We start from the raw sequence: 20894 nt of genomic DNA on the forward strand, positions 1-20894 counted from the left end.
CAATTCTTTTCATAACTTTTCATAATATACATTAATGACCTAGAGCTAGTCTCATATCTAAGATCTCCAAATCTGCTGATGATACTAAACTAGGAGGTAGAGTTGTCAACAAGTGGGACCACGAAATGATTCAAATACATCTTAACTTACAAGCAGAGTGGTCAAACAGAAGGCAAATGAAGTTTAATATAGACAAGTGTAAAGTTATGCACTTTGGAGACAAGAATATGTTTTTTTTTTTTTTTTTTTTTTTTGCTTTGTCGCTGTCTCCCGCGTTTGCGAGGTAGTGCAAGGAAACAGACAAAAGAAATGGCCCAACCCACCCCCATACACATGTATATACATACGTCCACACACGCAAATATACATACCTACACAGCTTTCCATGGTTTACCCCAGACGCTTCACATGCCTTGATTCAATCCACTGACAGCACGTCAACCCCGGTATACCACATCGCTCCAATTCACTCTATTCCTTGCCCTCCTTTCACCCTCCTGCATGTTCAGGCCCCGATCACACAAAATCTTTTTCACTCCATCTTTCCACCTCCAATTTGGTCTCCCTCTTCTCCTCGTTCCCTCCACCTCCGACATATATTCTCTTGGTCAATCTTTCCTCACTCATTCTCTCCATGTGCCCGAACCATTTCAAAACACCCTCTTCTGCTCTCTCAACCATGCTCTTTTTATTTCCACACATCTCTCTTACCCTTACATTACTTACTCGATCAAACCACCTCACACCACACATTGTCCTCAAACATCTCATTTCCAGCACATCCATCCTCCTGCGCACAACTCTATCCATAGCCCACGCCTCGCAACCATACAACATTGTTGGAACCACTATTCCTTCAAACATACCCATTTTTGCTTTCCGAGATAATGTTCTCGACTTCCACACATTCTTCAAGGCTCCCAGAATTTTCGCCCCCTCCCCCACCCTATGATCCACTTCCGCTTCCATGGTTCCATCCGCTGCCAGATCCACTCCCAGATATCTAAAACACTTCACTTCCTCCAGTTTTTCTCCATTCAAACTCACCTCCCAATTGACTTGACCCTCAACCCTACTGTACCTAATAACCTTGCTCTTATTCACATTTACTCTTAACTTTCTTCTTTCAAACACTTTACCAAACTCAGTCACCAGCTTCTGCAGTTTCTCACATGAATCAGCCACCAGCGCTGTATCATCAGCGAACAACAACTGACTCACTTCCCAAGCTCTCTCATCCCCAACAGACTTCATACTTGCCCCTCTTTCCAAAACTCTTGCATTCACCTCCCTAACAACCCCATCTATAAACAAATTAAACAACCATGGAGACATCACACACCCCTGCCGCAAACCTACATTCACTGAGAACCAATCACTTTCCTCTCTTCCTACACGTACACATGCCTTACATATGTTACGAATACAAACAATTCAAAAACTCTTTAACTAAAGTAAATGAAGAAGTACCCTAAGCAGTGTCAAACAGCAAGTAAAAAAAGCAACCAAATGTTAGGTTTCATAGCCGGGAACACTGATTACAAGACACCAGAAACAATTCTCCTACTTTATAATTCTCTAGTAAACCACACCTTGAATATGCAGTCCAGTTTTGGTCTCCAAAGTATAAAAAGAGGAGGAAAAATTAGAGCAAGTACAAAGACATGTGATAAAACTGGTTCCATCCCTTAGAAATCTGGCATACGAAGAGAGGCTAAAATAATTGGGTCTCTACTCCCTTAAAAAACACAAACTTCATGGGGACTTAATCCAAGTGTTCAAAACTCTGAACAAGTACAATAAATTAAATCACAAATATCTTTTCGAAATACAAGAAAATGCTGTTACCAAGACAAATGGAATAAAACTCAAAGCTAAAAGATGTAGTAAGGACATGGGAAAAAGCTTTCCCTATAGGTGTGTTCAGCACTGGAATAAGTTACCATCAGACAGAGTGAATGCTAAGACTATAAATACCTTCAAAAGTCATTTAGACAAATATTTTATAAATTCAAATATACTGAGAAAAATGCAAGAAAACTGTATAAACAATAGTGGTCATGGGGTACAGCTAATGTGCAGCAGCAGGGAGTCGGTGATAGCTTAAAAAACTGCTGAGCGGAATAACATTTTCCTGTCAACTTAAACTCCTTTTTTTTTTATCAGATAACCCAGTCATTGGCCAATCAAGCCTCCTCTTGTCTGTCTTTCTCATCTAAACTTCTCATGTAAACAAGGGAAATGCTTCTAAATTTAAGATTTCTTCTAATTTTCTGTCAGTACAGAATTCATGTGTAAGATGGCAAGGCAATGGACAGAAAGAGGACTCATAATACCTAAAATAAGAAAGTATCAGTCTCCAAAAATGATTACAATGACTTTATCTACAATAAAATGAGACATGACTACCGTTTGGAAGGCTGATGAGTGTCGCACTCGAGAAGATGGTATAGGTGGTGGAGATGTTGAACCTACACTTCCACCTCCTGTCATCGACTCAAACCTGTGAGGAATAAAAAATCAAAATGCTTAATTCACTTAATTTCTAAATATTACTGATTTTATATCCATATTTTGCAAAACAGACCTTTCCATGGTTCCCCTAGCTGCTTTACATGCTCTGATTCAGTAAACTGACTGCACATCGTCCCATGTATACCAAACTGTTTTAATTTTACTTATTACATGCACATCTTTCACCCATCCACTTGTCGAGGCCCCGAGCACACAAAATCCTTTTCACTCCATTGTTTCATTTCCAATATGGCATCCCCTTTCTCCTTGTCTACTCCACTTCTGACCTATATATCCTCTCTATCAACATCTCATTCATTCTCTTCATTTGTTCATGCCATTTCAGCAAACCCTCTTCTTTTTCTATCTCACTCGTCTTGTTACCACACCTCTCTCTTACAATATCATTGCTTTAACATTTCATTTCTGACACATCCATCCTCCAACATACATTCTCATCTAAAACCCATGCCTTGCATCCACATAACATCACTGGGATTAATATACATTCAAACAAACCCATTTCTTCTCTCCCACATAGAGACTCTTTTTCAACCCATTCCTTAACGCTATTATTCATCCCTTTACCCACTACTTTCATGGTTCAGTTCACTGCCATGTCCATTCCCAGGTATCTAAAATACTTCACTTCTAAGTTCTCTCCATTAAAAGTCACACCCAAACCAACCTATCTCTCTGCACTGCAGAACCTAAAGAATAACCTTGCTTTTATTGACATTTATTCTAAACTTCCCCCTTTCACACTCTCTCTGAAACTCAGACACTAACATCTGCAGTTTCTCAATCTAATCTTCGACCAATGCCATATCACTGCCAAACATTTGGCTCACTTCCCAGGTTCCTTCATCTCCTACAGACTGCATACCTGACCCTCTCTCCAAGAACCTTGAATTTGCCTGCCTCACCACCCAATCCATAAATAAATCAAACACCATGTGACATCATACACCACTGCCACAGACCCATTTTCATCCTGAACCATTTGCACACACAGCTTTCTCTCTTGATAAGGACTTCTCACCATAGCTTTAACCCTGAGCAATATATATTCACAAAGTCTTCCTTAAAGCATCTCAATCAACCCTATTATATGCTTTCTCCAGATCCATTAGAGACATGCACAAATTCTTCTGTAGTATTTCTCACATATTCAAAACAAACACCTGATTCACACATCCTCCAAGACTCCTCTTTGCTGATACTTGCACACCCCAACTGTCATTTGTCCACTTTCTCTACTCCTGCATCTCCTTCTTAACCTGCTGATTTATCTTGACCTCTTGCCACTTTGTCCTGTACATCTCCCAATTACTTGCACTCTTTATTTTGCTAGCAATTATACTTCATTATCTCACCAATCACTGCCCTTTATCACCTGCTTACCTCCCATCTTCTACATACCACACACTTCTCTCGCACATGCTTCCCTAAATACATCGCATTCCTTCCCCCACTCCCCTTACATCATTTGCTCTCACCTTTTTCCATTTTGTACTCAATCTCCCCTGGTACTTCCTCACACAAGTCTCCTTTCCAAGCTCACTTACTCTCACCACTCTCTTCACCCCAACATTCTCTCTTCTGTTCTGAAAACCTCTACATATCTTCACCTTTGCCTCCACAAGATAATGATCGGACATCCCTCTAGATGCCCCTCTTGGCATATTAACATCCATAAAGTCTCTCTTTCACACGCCTATCAATCTACACATAATCCATTAACGCTCTCTGGCCATCTCTCCTACTCACATACGTATATTTAAGTATATCTCTCTTTTCAAACCAAGTATTCCCAATCACCAGTCCTTTTTCAGCACACAAATCTACAAGCTCTTCACTATCTCCATTTAAAACACTGAAGACCCCATGTACAAGAATTATATACTCAACTGCAACATTATTCACCTTTGCATTCAAATCACCCATCACTACAACCTGGTCTCGTGCATCAAAGGTGCTAACACACTCACTCAGCTGCTCCCAAAACACTTGCATCTCTTGATCTTTCTTTTCATGACCATTTGCATAGGCACCAATAATGATCCATCTCTCTCCATCCACTTTCAGTTTTACCCATGTCAATCTAGAGTTTACTTTCTTACACTCTGTCACATACTTCCACAACTACTGCTTCAGGAGTAGTGCTATTCCTTCCTTTGCTCTTGTCCTCTGACCAACCACTGGCTTTACTCCCAAGACATTCCCAAACCACTCTTCCCCTTTACCCTCAACCTTAATTTCATTCTGAGCCAAAACATCCAGGTTCCTTTCCTCAAACATACTACCTATCGCTTCTTTTTCTCATCTTGGTTACATCCACACACGTTTAGACACCCCACTCTGAGCCTTCGAGAAGGATGAGCACTCCCCGCATGGCACCTTCTTCTGTTTCCCCTTTTAAAAAATCAAAATACAAGGAGGGGAGGGTTTCTAGCCCCCCGCTCCAATCCCCTTTAGTCAACCCCTATGACACGTGGGTAATGCGTGAGAAGTATTCTTTCTCCCCTATCCCTAGAGATGATATATATGAACATATATTCCATTTTCATTAATTTTTTTTTTTTTTTGCTTTGTCGCTGTCTCCCTGCGTTTGCGAGGTAGCGCAAGGAAACAGACGAAAGAAATGGCCCAACCCACCCCCATACACATGTATATACATACACGTCCACACACGCAAATATACATACCTACACAGCTTTCCATGGTTTACCCCAGACGCTTCACATGCCTTGATTCAATCCACTGACAGCACGTCAACCCCGGTATACCACATTGATCCAATTCACTCTATTCCTTGCCCGCCTTTCACCCTCCTGCAGGTTCAGGCCCCGATCACACAAAATCTTTTTCACTCCATCTTTCCACCTCCAATTTGGTCTCCCACTTCTCCTCGTTCCCTCTACCTCCGACACATATATCCTCTTGGTCAATCTTTCCTCACTCATTCTCTCCATGTGCCCAAACCATTTCAAAACACCCTCTTCTGCTCTCTCAACCACGCTCTTTATATTTCCACACATCTCTCACCCTTACGTTACTTAATCGATCAAACCACCTCACACCACACATTATCCTCAAACATCTCATTTCCAGCACATCCATCCTCCTGCGCACAACTCTATCCATAGCCCACGCCTCACAACCATACAACATTGTTGGAACCACTATTCCTTCAAACATACCCATTTTTGCTTTAGGGGATAATGTTCTCGACTTCCACACATTCTTCAAGGCTCCCAGGACTTTCACCCCCTCCCCCACCCTATGATCCACTTCCGCTTCCATGGTTCCATCCGCTGCCAGATCCACTCCCAGATATTTAAAACACTTTACTTCCTCCAGTTTTTCTCCATTCAAACTTACCTCCCAACTGACTTGACCCTCAACCCTACTGTACCTAATAACCTTGCTCTTATTCACATTTACTCTTAACTTTCTTCTTTCAAACACTTTACCAAACTCAGTCACCAGCTTCTGCAGTTTCTCACACGAATCAGCCACCAGCGCTGTATCATCAGCGAACAACAACTGACTCACTTCCCGAGCTCTCTCATCCACAACAGACTTCATACTTGCCCCTCTTTCCAAAACTCTTGCATTCACCTCCCTAACAACCCCACCCAAAAAACAAATTAAAAACAACCATGGGGACATCACACATACCCCAGCCGCAAACCTACATACACTGAGAACCAGTATCATTTTTCCTCTCTCCTACACGAACACATGCTTACATCCTCGATAAAAATTTTTTCACTGCTTCTAACAACTAACCTTCCTCCCACACCTATATTCTTAATAATATATATATAATATATATAATATATAAAAATATATATATATATAAAATATAAAAATATATATATAAATATAATTATTTTTTTTTTTATTATAAACTTGTCGCTGTCTCCCGCGTTTGCTAGGTAGCGCAGGAACTGACGAAAGAAATGGCCCAACCCCCCCCCCATACACATGTATAACATACGTCCACCACACTCAAATATACATACCTACACAGCTTTCCATGGTTTTACTTCAGACGCTTCACCATGCCCTGCTTTCATCCACTGACATGCACTTCAATCCCCGTTATACCACATCGCTCCAATTTTCACACTATTCCTTGCCCTCCTTGTCACCACCTGCAGGTTCTATCCCCGATCACACAAAATCTATTTTCAGCTCCATCATTTCCACCTCGGAATTTGGTCTCCCCCCTTCTCCTCTTGGTCTTCCCTCCACCTCTGACACAATATACCTCTTGGTCAATTCTTTCCACTCATCCTCCCATGTCCCAAACCACTTCAAAAAAACACCCTCTTCTGCACTCTCAACCACGAGCTCTTTTTTATTTCCACACATCTCACTTACCCTAACGTTACTCACTCGATCAAACCACCTCACAGCCACACATAGACCTCAAACATCCATTTCCAGTCCACATCCATCCTCCCTTCGCACATCTCTATCCATAGCCAAGCCTCGCAACCATAACAACATTGTTGGAAACCCTATTCCTTCAAAGCATTACCCATTTTTTGCTTTCCGAGATAATGTTCTCGACTTCCAACACTTTCTTCAGGCCCCCTAGGATTTTCGCCCCCACCCCCCACCCTATGATCCACTTCCCGCTTTCCATGTTTCCATCCCGCCAGATCCCCCCCCAGATATTAAAACACTTCACTTCCTCCATTTTTTTTCTCCTTTTCAAACCACCTCCCAATTGACTTGACCCCAACCCTCCCTGTACCAAAAAACCCTTTTCCTTATTCACTTTTACTTTTAATTTCCCTTCTTCACACACTTACCAAACTCAGCCCAGCCCTGCGTTTCTCAATAAACACCCACCTGTATCTCACGAAAACAACTGACTCATTTCCCCAAGCTCTCTCATCCCCACAGACTTCATACTTGCCCCTCTTTCCAAACCTTGCATTACCCCCCAAAAAACCCCTCCAAAACAAATTAAACAACCATGGAAAAACCACACACCCCTGCCGAAAACCTACACCTGAAAACCAAATCACTTTCCTCTCTTCCTACACTACACAGCCTTACATCCCAAAAAAAACTTTTCACTTTTCTAACAACTTTCCCCCCACACATATTTTTTAAAAACCTTCCACAGAGCATCTCTATCAACTCAATCATATGCCTTCTCCAACCCATAAATGCTACATACAAATCCATTCTTTCTAAGTTTTCCACATACATCTCAAAGCAAACACCGATCCACCCCCCCTCTAACCCCCTTCTGAAAAACAAATGCTCTTTCCCCAACCGATGCTTGACATGCCTTCACCCCTCAAACAAACCCTCCCATAAAATTTAAACCCGGAATACCCAACAAAAACTTATCCTCTGTAATTTGAGCACTTTCCTCTAACCCCTTTTTCCTTTTACAATGGCACTATAAAACCTTCCGCCAAACCTCAAGGGACCTCACCAGGTCATACATACATTAAATAACCTTAAAACCAAACCCTCAACAATACGTCACCCCCTTTTTTAATAAATTCCACTGCAATACCACCAAACCTCGCCTTTTCCGGCTTTTTATCTTCCGCAAAGGGTTCAAAATACCTCTTCTCTTTCCAAACATTTTTTTCCCCAACCCTCCACTTTGCACACCACCTCGACCAAAAAACCCTATATCTGCATCTATCATTTAAACACATTTAACAAAAACCTTCAAAATACCACTCCATCTTTCCTTTTCCCCATCACCATACGTTTCACCTCCCCTTGCGCCCTTTTACCGAATTCCCATTGCTCCCTTTTCCCTTTCGCACTTTATTTACCTCCTTTCCCAAAAAACCCTTTTTTTTCTCCCTAAAATTAATGATCCTCTCACCCAACTCTCATTTGCCCTTTTTTTTTCACCTCTTGCACCTTTCTCTTGAAACCCCCTTTCCCCCTTTTTTTTTATACTCTCCCCTCAATTTTCACTTTTCCCCCGCAAAAAAAACGTCAAAACCTCTCTCTTCTCTTTTACTAATACTTTTTACTCTTCACCCACCACTCACAAAACCCCTTTTAAAACAACCCACCCCCACCTTCCATCCAAGCATCTTTTTTCGCAACCTCACGATTCCCCCAAATACATCCCATTCCTCCCCCACTCCCCCCTTTCTTCCATTGTTTTTTCCCCCTTTTTTCCATTCGATCCCTCTCATCCTGGGGACTTTTTCCCCAAAACAGGCCCCTTTCCCAAACTCCTTACTCCCCACCACCCTCTTCCCCCCCACATTTACCTTTTTTTTTCTGGGAAAAACCCACAAACTTCACCTTTGCCTCCAAGATTTTGACAGACATCCCTCCAGTTACACCTCTCAGCACATTAACATCCAAAAATCTCTCTTTCGCACGCCTTCAATTAAAACAATCCAATAAGGGTCCTGCCATCCTCTACTTACATAAGTTATTTTGTTTCTTTTGTATACTTATTATATTATTATATTATAATTTTTTTATTTCATTTTGCTTTGTCGCTTCCCCAGTTACGAGTACGCAAGAAAAAGAAAAGAATGCCAACCCCCCACAACACATTTAACATACACGTCCACACCCAAAAAACATCCTAACACTCAACGTATACATATAAACACACACAACAAACAAAAAACACATTACCAAACCTCATACGTCTGCCTTTACCATTCCCATCGCCACCTCGCCACACATGATAAAAACCCCCTTCCCCCCATGGTCGGGGTAGCGATAGAAAAAACAACAAAGCCCCTTTTCGTTCACACTCAGTTTTAGCTGCCCTTAATAATGCACCAAACCCCTTTTCCAACCCAGCCCCACAGAACTTTCCATGTTTACCCAAAGGGGCTTCATTTGCTGGTTTAATCTACTGACAGCATGCACCCCGTAACCACACTTCCCAATACCTCTTTTCCCTTTGCATCCCTTTCACCCCCTCATTTAACCCCGCCCAAAATCATTTTCTTTCCCATCTTTCAACCCCCAAATTTTGGGTCCCCACTTCCCTCTTTCCCTCCATCCTACACAAATCCTCTTGTAAATCTCTCCTCACTCATTCCCCATTGACCAAAACCCATTTCAAACACCCTCTTCTCTTCTAAACCAACCTTTAATTACCACAATCCCTTACCCTTACATACTTCTCGATAAAACCACCGCACACCACACATTGTCCTCAACCATCTATTTCCAGCACATCCACCCTCCTGCGCAAAACTCTACCATAACCCACCCTTGCAACCATACAACTTTGTTGAACCCCATTCCGTCAAACATACCCATATTTGTTTCCCGAGTAAGTTATCGACTTCCACACTTTAAACCCCCAAATTTTCCCCCCCCCCCCACCCATATTTTACTTTCCCTTTATGGTTCCATCTCTGCCCAAAACCACTCCCCGATACTAAAACACTTCCTTCCTCCTTTTTGCCCATTCGACTTACCCCCCAAATTGACTTTACCCTCAACCCTACTGTACCTAATAACCTTATCAATTTACTTTATCTCAACTTTTTTTCTTTTTCACACTTTTACCAAACTCATCACCAGCTTTCCCCGTTTCAACATAAATCCCACCACCGTACATCACGAACAAAACTACTCACTTCCCAACCCCTCTCTCCCAACAACGCATATTGCCCTTTTCCAAAACCTTTCATTCACTCCCTAACAAACCCCCCCCATAAAAAAATTTAAAAAACCATAACATCAAACACCCCCCGCAAACCACTTCACCGAGAAACCCAAACCTTTCCCTCTTCCTACCGTACACATCCTTACTCCCGATAAAAACTTTTTACTGCCTCGACAACTTACCTTCCAAAAAAATTTTTCTTAATACCTTTTCCCCAGAGCATCTCTTCAACTCTAAAATTGCCTTCTCCCCATCATAAAAGCTACATCAAATTCCATTTGCTTTTTTACTTTTTTTCCACCCTCCTGCGCCAACCCTATCCATAGCCCACGCCTCGCAACCCAAAAATATTGTTGGAACCACTTTCCTTTAAAGATACCCCTTTTTTCTTTCCAGTTAATTCTCGACCCCACATTCTTTAAGGCCCCAGAATTTTCACCCCCCCCCCCACCCAATGATTCACTTCCCCCTTTCCCTGGTTTCCCTCTCTGCCAAAACCACTCCCAAATATCTAAACACTTCACTTCCCCAGATTTTCTCCATTTAAACTTACTCCCAATTTACTTGACCCTCAACCCTACTGTACCTAAAAACCTTTCTCTTATCACATTTCCTCAAATTTCTTGTTTCACAAACCCTTTTCCAACTCAGTCACCCCTTCCCCCGTTTCACCAGAACAGCCACCACGCTGTATCTCAGCGAACAACAACTGCTCACTCCCAAACTCTCTCATCCCAACAACTGCATCTGCCCCCCCTTTCCAAAACCTGCATTCACCTCCCAACAATCTCTCCCTAAACAAATAAACAACCATGGGGAAAATCACACACCCCTGCCCAAACCACATTCCTGAAAACCAAACATTTTCCCTCTTCCCACACGACCATCCCTTACATCCCGATAAAAACTTTTTACTGCTTTTAACAACTTGCCTCCCCCACCAAAAAATTTTTAATACCTTCCCAGAGCATCCTTTAACCTAACATATGCCTTTTCCAAACCATAAATGCTAATACAAATCCTTTGTTTTCCTAAGTATTTCCACTACATTCTTTAAGCAAACACCTATCCCACACCTCTACCCCTTTTGAAACCACACTGCTCTTCCCCAATCTGATACACTTTTCTGCCTTCACCCTCTCAATCAGTACCCTCCCCTATAAATTTTCCCGGGAAAACTCACAAACTTATACCTCGAATTTAGCACGAAAATTGATGAAAAGATGGGGGATTATTTTTGGGGCCTATGCACCTGGGATGAGAAGAAAATATGAAGGCAAGGTTTTGGACAGCTGAATGAGTGTTTAGGGGTTTTTTTTTGGGAGAGACCGGGGTTTTATGATGGGGGATTTTAATGGGAAAAAATAGAAGTGGCAGTTGAAGGGAAAAATTGTAACAAGGGGGGTTTTGGTGTTGTAAAGGAAATGGGAAAAGCTCGAGATTTTTGGGGCTAAAAAGGGCTATATTGGGGAAAACCTGTTAAAAAAACAGATATATATAATACACAAAGTAATAGGAAATGCCAAGAGCGTTTTGGATTACGGGTTTTAAGGTACGAAAAGAATTTTTGGGTGAAGGCTGAAAGGTGCAACTGGGGGGAGTCTATCTTATCTTGGGGGCGGGAAAAGATTTGAAAAGGTTTTCAACAAAAGAAGAATTTGGGGTAAAAGGTGAAGTAAGTACGGAAGGAACTTGTGGGGGAAAGTAAAGGGAAGACGGGTACAGAAGGAAAAAGGTGAGAACAAAGACAAAAGGGGGGTGGGAGGAAGGGGATTATTTGGGTAGCATGAGGGTTTCCAAAAGATCGGGGCATAAAGCGGGGAGGTGGGCAATTAGAAAAGGTAGTAGGGGGGGAAAAAGAAACTGTTATGAAAGAAAGAAAGGGGCATTTGACGATTTCGCAGAAAAAGAAAAATTTTTTTGAATGAAAAAAAAGACGCAGAGGCAAGAGAAAATCCAAGTGAAAAAGGGGGCAAATGAGATTTGGGGTTGAAGATACAAAATTTTAGGAGAAAAAAAAAGTTTTTTGGAAAGGGAGGAAATAAAGTCTAAACAAGGGAACAAAGGGAACTCAGTGGGGGGGCTAACAGGGAGTGAAAAACAAGTATTTTTATGGAAAGGGAATAGTAGTATTTTAAGTTTTTTAATGTGTTTAAATATAGAGGGGGCAGATATAGGTTTTTGGTCAGGGGGTGGAAAGTGTGAGGGGGGGGAAAACAATTTGAAAACAAAAAGGGTAAAAACTTTGCAAGATGAAACCGAAAGGGAAAGGGGGTTTGGATGGTATTGCATGGAATTTTTTAAAAAAAGGGGGTGACTGTATGTTGAGGGATTGTTAAGGTTTTTAGTGATGATACTCTGTAAGGGCCTAGGATTGGGGGGGGGATGCTTGCATATGTTTAAAAGCAAAGGGACAAAGGGGATGCTCAAATTAAAAGAGGTAAATTTGTTGATATTCCTGGGGAAATTTTAAAGGAAGGGGATTTTTTGAAATGAAGGCATGTACAACATCAACTGGGGGAAAACAGGGTTTCAGATGTTACAGAAAATGGTACAGGGGGTTTTTCTTTGAAAATGTGTTCGAAATACTTTTAAAAGCAAAATTTTTATTACTCATATCTGAAAAGGCATAGATAGAGTTATAGAGATGCCGTGGAAAGGGATAAAATATAGTGTGGGGGGAATTATTAGGGAAAAGAAAAGTTTTTATCGGGGGTAAGGGATGGACTGTAGGGAAAAAGGGAAAAAAATTGGGTTTCATGAATGTAGGGTTTTCGGCAGGGGGGTGTGATTCTCCATGGTTTTTAAATTGTTAAGGGGGTTGTTAGGGGGGTGAATCAAAAAGAATTTGGAAAGAGGGGCAAAAATTTTATCTTTTTATGACAGAGCAGGAAGTATCAGTTGGTTCGCGCTGATACGCGCGGGGGCTGCTTCGTGGAGAAACGGGAGAACGTAAAAGATTTTTTAAAGTGGGCCCCGTAACCCCATCTCCAATTTACCATTTCCCCCTGCCTTTTACCCTCCGCATTTCAGCCCAAAACCAAATCTTTTTTACTCCATCTTTCCCCCTCCAATTTTGGGGCTCCCACTTCCCCGTTCCCTCCACCTCCAACACATAATCCTCTTGGCCAATCTTTCCCCACTCATTCCCTCCATGGACCAAACCTTTCAAACCACCCTCCTCTGCTCTCTCAACCACCTCTTTCATTTCCCTACATCCCTCTTACCTATTATTACTTACCATCAAAACCCCCCACACCACATATGCCTCAAACACTTAAATTTTTAGCACATCCACCCTCCTGCGCACAACTCTATCCATAACCCACACCTTGCAACCATACAACATTGTTGGAACCACCATTCCGTCAAACATACCCATATTTGCTTTCCGAGATAATGTTATCGACTTCCACACATTCTTCAACGCTCCCAGAATTTTCGCCCCCTCCCCCACCCTATGATTTACTTCCGCTTTCATGGTTCCATCTGCTGCCAAATCCACTCCCAGATATCTAAAACACTTCACTTCCTCCAGTTTTGCTCCATTCGAACTTACCTCCCAATTGACTTGACCCTCAACCCTACTGTACCTAATAACCTTACTCATATTTACATTTACTCTCAACTTTCTTCTTTCACACACTTTACCAAACTCAGTCACCAGCTTCTCCAGTTTCACACATAAATCAGCCACCAGCGCTGTATCATCAGCGAACAACAACTGACTCACTTCCCAAGCTCTCTCATCCACAACAGACTGCATACTTGCCCCTCTTTCCAAAACTCTTGCATTCATCTCCCTAACAACCCCATCCATAAACAAATTAAACAACCATGGAGACATCAAACACCCCTGCCGCAAACCTACATTCACCGAGAACCAATCACTTTCCTCTCTTCCTACACGTACACATGCCTTACATCCTCGATAAAAACTTTTCACTGCCTCTGACAACTTACCTTCCACAAAATATATTCTTAATACCTTCCACAGAGCATCTCTATCAACTCTATAATATGCCTTCTCCACATTCATAAATGCTACATACAAATCCATTTGCTTTTCTACGTTTTTCTCACCCTCCTGCGCACAACCCTATCCATAGCCCACGCCTCGCAACCAAACAATATTGTTGGAACCACTATTCCTTCAAAGATACCCATTTTTGCTTTCCGAGTTAATGTTCTCGACTCCCACACATTCTTGAAGGCTCCCAGAATTTTCACCCCCTCCCCCACCCAATGATTCACTTCCGCTTCCATGGTTCCATCTGCTGCCAAATCCACTCCCAAATATCTAAACACTTCACTTCCTCCAGATTTTCTCCATTCAAACTTACCTCCCAATTGACTTGACCCTCAACCCTACTGTACCTAATAACCTTACTCTTATTCACATTTACTCTCAACTTTCTTGTTTCACACACTTTACCAAACTCAGTCACCACCTTCCCCAGTTTCACACATGAATCAGCCACCAGCGCTGTATCATCAGCGAACAACAACTGACTCACTTCCCAAGCTCTCTCATCCACAACAGACTGCATACTTGCCCCTCTTTCCAAAACTCTTGCATTCACCTCCCTAACAATCTCATCCATAAACAAATTAAACAACCATGGAGACATCACACACCCCTGCCGCAAACCTACATTCACTGAAAACCAATCATTTTCCTCTCTTCCTACACGTACACATCCCTTACATCCTCGATAAAAACTTTTCACTGCTTCTAACAACTTGCCTCCCACACCATATAATCTTAATACCTTCCACAGAGCATCTCTATCAACTCTATCATATGCCTTCTCCAGATCCATAAATGCTACATACAAATCCATTTGTTTTCCTAAGTATTTCTCACATACATTCTTCAGAGCAAACACCTGATCGACACATCCTCTACCACTTCTGAAACCACACTGCTCTTCCTCAATCTGATACACTGTACATGCCTTCACCCTCTCAATCAGTACCCTCCCATATAATTTACCAGGAATACTCAACAAACTTATACCTCTGTAATTTGAGCACTGAAAGTTGATGGAAAGAGATGGGTGATTATTGGTGCCTATGCACCTGGGTATGAGAAGAAAGATCATGAGAGGCAAGTGTTTTGGGAGCAGCTGAATGAGTGTGTTAGTGGTTTTGATGCACGAGACCGGGTTATAGTGATGGGTGATTTGAATGGAAAGGTGAGTAATGTGGCAGTTGAAGGAATAATTGGTATACAAGGGGTGTTCGGTGTTGTAAATGGAAATGGTGAAGAGCTCGTAGATTTGTGAGCTGAAAAAGGACTAGTGATTGGGAATACCTGGTTTAAAAAGACAGATATATATAAGTACACATATGTAAGTAGGAGAGATGGCCAGAGAGCGTTATTGGATTACGTGTTAATTGAGAGGTGAGCGAAAGAGAGACTTTTGGATGTTAATGTGCTGAAAGGTGCAACTGGAGGGATGTCTGATCATTATCTTGTGGAGGCGAAGGTGAAGATTTGTAAAGGTTTTCAGACAAGAAGAGAGAATGTTGGGGTGAAGAGAGTGGTGAGAGTAAGTGAGCTTGGGAAGGAGACTTGTGTGAGGAAGTACAAGGAGAGACTGAGTACAGAATGGAAAAAGGTGAGAACAAAGGACATAAGGGGAGTGGGGGAGGAATGGGATGTATTTCGGTTAGCAGTGATGGCTTGCGCAAAAGATGCTTGTGGCATGAGAAGCATGGGAGGTGGGCAGATTAGAAAAGGTAGTGAGTGGTGGGATGAAGAAGTAAGACTGTTAGTGAAAGAGAAGAGAGAGGCATTTGGACGAGTTTCGCAGGAAATAATGCAAATGAGTTTGAGATGTATAAAAGAAAGACGCAGGAGGTCAAGAGAAAGATGCCAGAGGTGAAAAAGAGGGCAAATGAGAGTTGGGTTGAGAGAGTATCATTAAATTTTAGGGAGAATAAAAAGATGTTTTGGAAGGAGGTAAATAAAGTGCGTAAGACAAGGGAACAAATGGGAACTTCAGTGAGGGGGCTAACAGGGAGGTGATAACAAGTAGTGGTGATGTGAGAAGGAGATGGAGTGAGTATTTTGAAGGTTTGTTGAATGTGTTTGATGATAGAGTGGCAGATATAGGGTGTTTTGGTCGAGGTGGTGTGCAAAGTGTGAGGGTTAGGGAAAACAATTTGGTAAACTGAGAAGAGGTAGTAAAAGCTTTGCGGAAGATGAAAGCCGGCAAGGCAGAGGGTTTGGATGGTATTGCAGTGGAATTTATTAAAAAAGGGGGTGACTGTATTGTTGACTGATTGTTAAGGTTATTTAGTGTATGTATGACTCATGGTAACGTGCCTGAGGATTGGCGGGATGCTTGCATAGTGCCATTGTACAAAGGCAAAGGGGACAAAGGTGAGTGCTCAAATTACAGAGGTATAAGTTTGTTGAGTATTCCTGGGAAATTATATGGAAGGGTATTGATTGAGAAGGTGAAGGCATGTACAGAGCATCAGACTGGGGAAGAGCAGTGTGGTTTCAGAAGTGGTACAGTATGTGTGTATCAGGCGTTTGCTTTGAAGAATGTGTGTCAGAAATACTTGGAAAAGCAAATGGATTTGTATGTAGCATTCATGGATCTGGAGAAGGCATATGATAGAGTTGATAGAGATGCTCTGTGGAAGGTATTAAGAATATATGGTGTGGGAGGCAAGTTATTAGAAGCAGTGAAAAGTTTTTATCGAGGATGTAAGGCATGTGTACATGTAGGAAGAAAGGAAAATAATTGGTTCTCAGTGAATGTAGGTTTGCGGCAGGGGTGTGTGATGTCTCCATGGTTGTTTAAATTGTTTATGGATGGGGTTGTTAGGGAGGTGAATGCAAGAGATTTGGAAAGAGGGGCAAGTATGCAGTCTGTTTTGGATGACAGAGCATGGGAAGTGAGTCAGTTGGTGTTCGCTGCTGATACAGCGCTGGTGGCTGCTTCGTGTGAGAAACTGCAGAAGCTAGTAAATGAGTTTGGTAAAGTGGCCCCGGTATACCACATCATTCCAATTCACTCTATTCCTCTCATGCCTTTCACCCTCCTGCATGTTCAGGCCCAGATCACTCAAAATCTTTTTCACTCCATCTTTCCACCTCCAATTTGGTCTCCCACTTCTCCTCGTTCCCTCCACCTCCAACACATATATCCTCTTGGCCAATCTTTCCTCACTCATTCTCTCCATGTGACCAAACCATTTCAAACCACCCTCCTCTGCTCTCTCAACCACACTCTTTCTATTACCATACATCTCTCTTACGCTATTATTACTTACTCGATCAAACCACCTCACACCACATACTGTCCTCAAACATCTTATTTCCAGCACATCCACCCTCCTGCGCACAACTCTATCCATAGCCCACGCCTCGCAACCATACAACATTGCTGGAACCACTATTCCTTCAAACATACCCATTTTTGCTTTCCGAGATAATGTTCTCGACTTCCACACATTCTTCAAGGCTCCCAGGATTTTCTCCCCCTCCCCCACCCTATGATTCACTTCCGCTTCCATGGTTCCATTCGCTGCCAGATCCACTCCCAGACATCTAAAACACTTTACTTCCTCCAGTTTTTTTCCATTCAAACTTACCTCCCAACTGTACCTAATAACCTTGCTCTTATTCACATTTACTCTGAACTTTCTTCTCTCACACACTTTACCAAACTCAGTCATCAGCTTCTGCAGTTTCTCACATGAATCAGCCACCAGAGCTGTGTATGATCACTGAACAACAACTGACTCACTTCACACGCTCTCTCATCCACAACAGACTGCATACTTGCCTCTCTTTCCAAAACTCTTGCATTTACCTCCCTAACAACCCCATCCATAAACAAATTAAACAACCATGGAGACATCACACACCCCTGCCGTAAACCTACATTCAGTGAGAACCAATCACTTTCCTCTCTTCCTACATATACACATGCCTTACATCCTCGATAAAAACTTTTCACTGCTTCAGATAACTTGCCTCCCACACCATATATCTTTAATACCTTCCACAGAGCATCTCTATCAACTCTATCATATGCCTTCTCCAGATCCCTAAATGCTACATACAAATCCATTTGCTTTTCTAAGTATTTCTCACATACATCCTTCAAAGCAAACACCTGATCCACACATCCTCGTACATGCCTTCACCCTCTCAATCAATACCCTCCCATATAATTTACCAGGAATACTCAACAAACTTATACCTCTATAATCTGAGCACTCACCTTTGTCCCCTTTGCCTTTGTACAATGGCACTATGCACGCATTCCCCCAATCCTCAGGCACCTCACCATGAATCATACATACATTAAATAACCTTACCAACCAGTCAACAATACAGTCACCCCCTTTTTTAATAAATTCCACTGCAATACCATCCAAACCTGCTGCCTTGCCGGCTTTCATCTTCCGCAAAGCTTTTACTACCTCTTCTCTGTTTACCAAATCATTTTCCCTAACCCTCTCACTTTGCACACCACCTCGACCAAAACACCCTATATCTGCCACTCTATCATCAAACACATTTAACAAACCTTCAAAATACTCACTCCATCTCCTCACATCACCACTACTTGTTATCACCTCGCTGTTAGCCCCCTTCACTGAGGTTCCCATTTGTTCCCTTGTCTTATGCATTTTATTTACCTCCTTCCAAAACATCTTTTTATTCTCCCTAAAATTTTATGATACTCTCTCACCCCAACTCTCATTTGCCCTCTTTTTCACCTCTTGCACCTTTCTCTAGACCTCCTGCCTCTTTCTTTTATAAATCTCCCACTCATTTGCATTATTTCGCTGCAAAAATCGTCCAAATGCCTCTCTCTTCTCTTTCACTAATAATCTTACTTCTTCATCCCACCATTCACTACCCTTTCTAATCTGCCCACCTCCTACGCTCCTACTCCTTTGTTCTCACCTTTTTCCATTCTCTACTCAGTCTCTCCTGGTACTTCCTCACACAAGTCTCCTTCCCAAGCTCACTTAATCTCACTACTCTCTTCACCCCAACATTCTCCCTTCTTTTCTGAAAACCTCTACAAATCTTCACCTTTGCTTCCATAAGATAATGATCAGACATCCCTCCAGTTGCACCTCTCAGCACATTAACATCCAAAAGTCTCTCTCTCGCTCGCCTATTAATTAACACGTTATCCAATAACGGTCTCTGGCCATCTCCCCTACTTACATACGTATATTTATGTATATCTCTCTTTTTATACCAGGTATTCCCAATCACCAGTCCTTTTTCAGCACATAAATCTACAAGCTCTTCACCATTTCCATTTACAACACTGAACACCCCATGTATACCAATTGTTCCCTCAACTGCCACATTACTCACCTTTGCATTTAAATCACTCATCACTATAACCCGGTCTCGTGCATTAAAACTACTAACACATTCATTCAGCTGCTCCCAAAACACTTGCCTCTCATGATCTTTCTTCTCATGCCCAGGTGCATATGCACCAATAATCACCCATGTCTCTCCATCCACTTTCAGTTTTACCCATATCAGTCTAGAGTTTACTTTCTTACACTCTATCACATACTTCCACCACTCCTGTTTCAGGAGTAGTGCTACTCCTTCCCTTGCTTTTGTCCTCTCACTAACCCCTGACTTTACTCCCAAGACATTCCCAAACCACTCTTCCCCTTTATATATTTATATATATATATATTTTTTTTTTCCAAAAGAAGGAACAGAGAATTGGGCCAGGTGTAAAGGCCCAGTCCTCTGTTCTTAATGCTACCTCGCTAACGCGGGAAATGGCAAATAGTTTAAAAGAAAAAAAAAAAAGATATATCTATTATACTTTGTTGCTGTGTCTCGCGCTAGTGAGGTAGCAGAAGGAAAGAGACGAAAGAATGACCCAAACCACCCACATACACATGTATATACATACATGCCCACACATGCACACATACATACCAATACATTTCAACCAACGAGACATACATAGCCATATACATATGTACACATGTACATATTCATACTTGCTACCCTCATCCATTCCTGTCACCACCCTGCTACACATAAAATGGCACCCGCCTCCCCCCGTGGAAGCACGATGTAGCGCTAGGAAAAGACAACAAAGGCCACATTCGTTCACACTCAGTCTCTAGCTGTCATGTGTAATGCACTGAAACCATAGCTCCCTTTCCACATCTAGGCCCCACAAAACTTTCCATGGTTCACCCCAGACGCTTCACATGCCCTGGTTCAATCCACTGACAGCACGTCCACCCTGGTATACCACATCATTCCAATTCATTCTATTCCTTGCATGCCTTTCACTCTCCAGTATGTTCAGGCCCCAATCGTTCAAAATATTTTTCACTCCATCCTTCCACCTCCAATTTGGTCTCCTGCTCCTTATACCCTCCACCCCTGACATATATATCCTCTTTGTCAATCTTTCCTTACTCATTCTCTCCATGTGACCAAAACATTTCAACACACCCTCTTATGCTCTCTCAACCATACTCTTTTAATTACCACACATCTCTCTAACCATTTAATTTCTTACTTGATCAAACCATCTCACACCACATATTGTCCTCAAACATTTCATTTCCAACACATCCATCCTCCTCTGCACAACCCTATCTATAGCCCATGCCTCGCAACCATGTAAAATTAATGGGACCAATACTCCTTCAAACATACCTATTTTTGTTCTCCGAAATAACATGCTCGCCTTTCACA

At 42.1% G+C, this 20894-nt stretch overlaps 1 protein-coding gene across 1 annotated transcript in view; it reads right to left on the bottom strand.

Annotated features, from left to right (window-relative positions):
• Positions 1-20894, bottom strand: part of LOC139753740 (tuberin-like) — a 354102-nt gene that overhangs the window by 217178 nt on the left and 116030 nt on the right. Inside the window, exon 9 of the mRNA XM_071670536.1 lies at positions 2410-2503. Within this exon, the coding sequence (XP_071526637.1) occupies positions 2410-2503 (94 nt within the window). The remainder of the gene's footprint in view (positions 1-2409; positions 2504-20894) is intronic.

The sequence above is a fragment of the Panulirus ornatus genome, chromosome 15 (genome assembly GCF_036320965.1).
Source record: "Panulirus ornatus isolate Po-2019 chromosome 15, ASM3632096v1, whole genome shotgun sequence".
NCBI classification, from domain to species: Eukaryota; Metazoa; Arthropoda; class Malacostraca; order Decapoda; family Palinuridae; genus Panulirus; species Panulirus ornatus.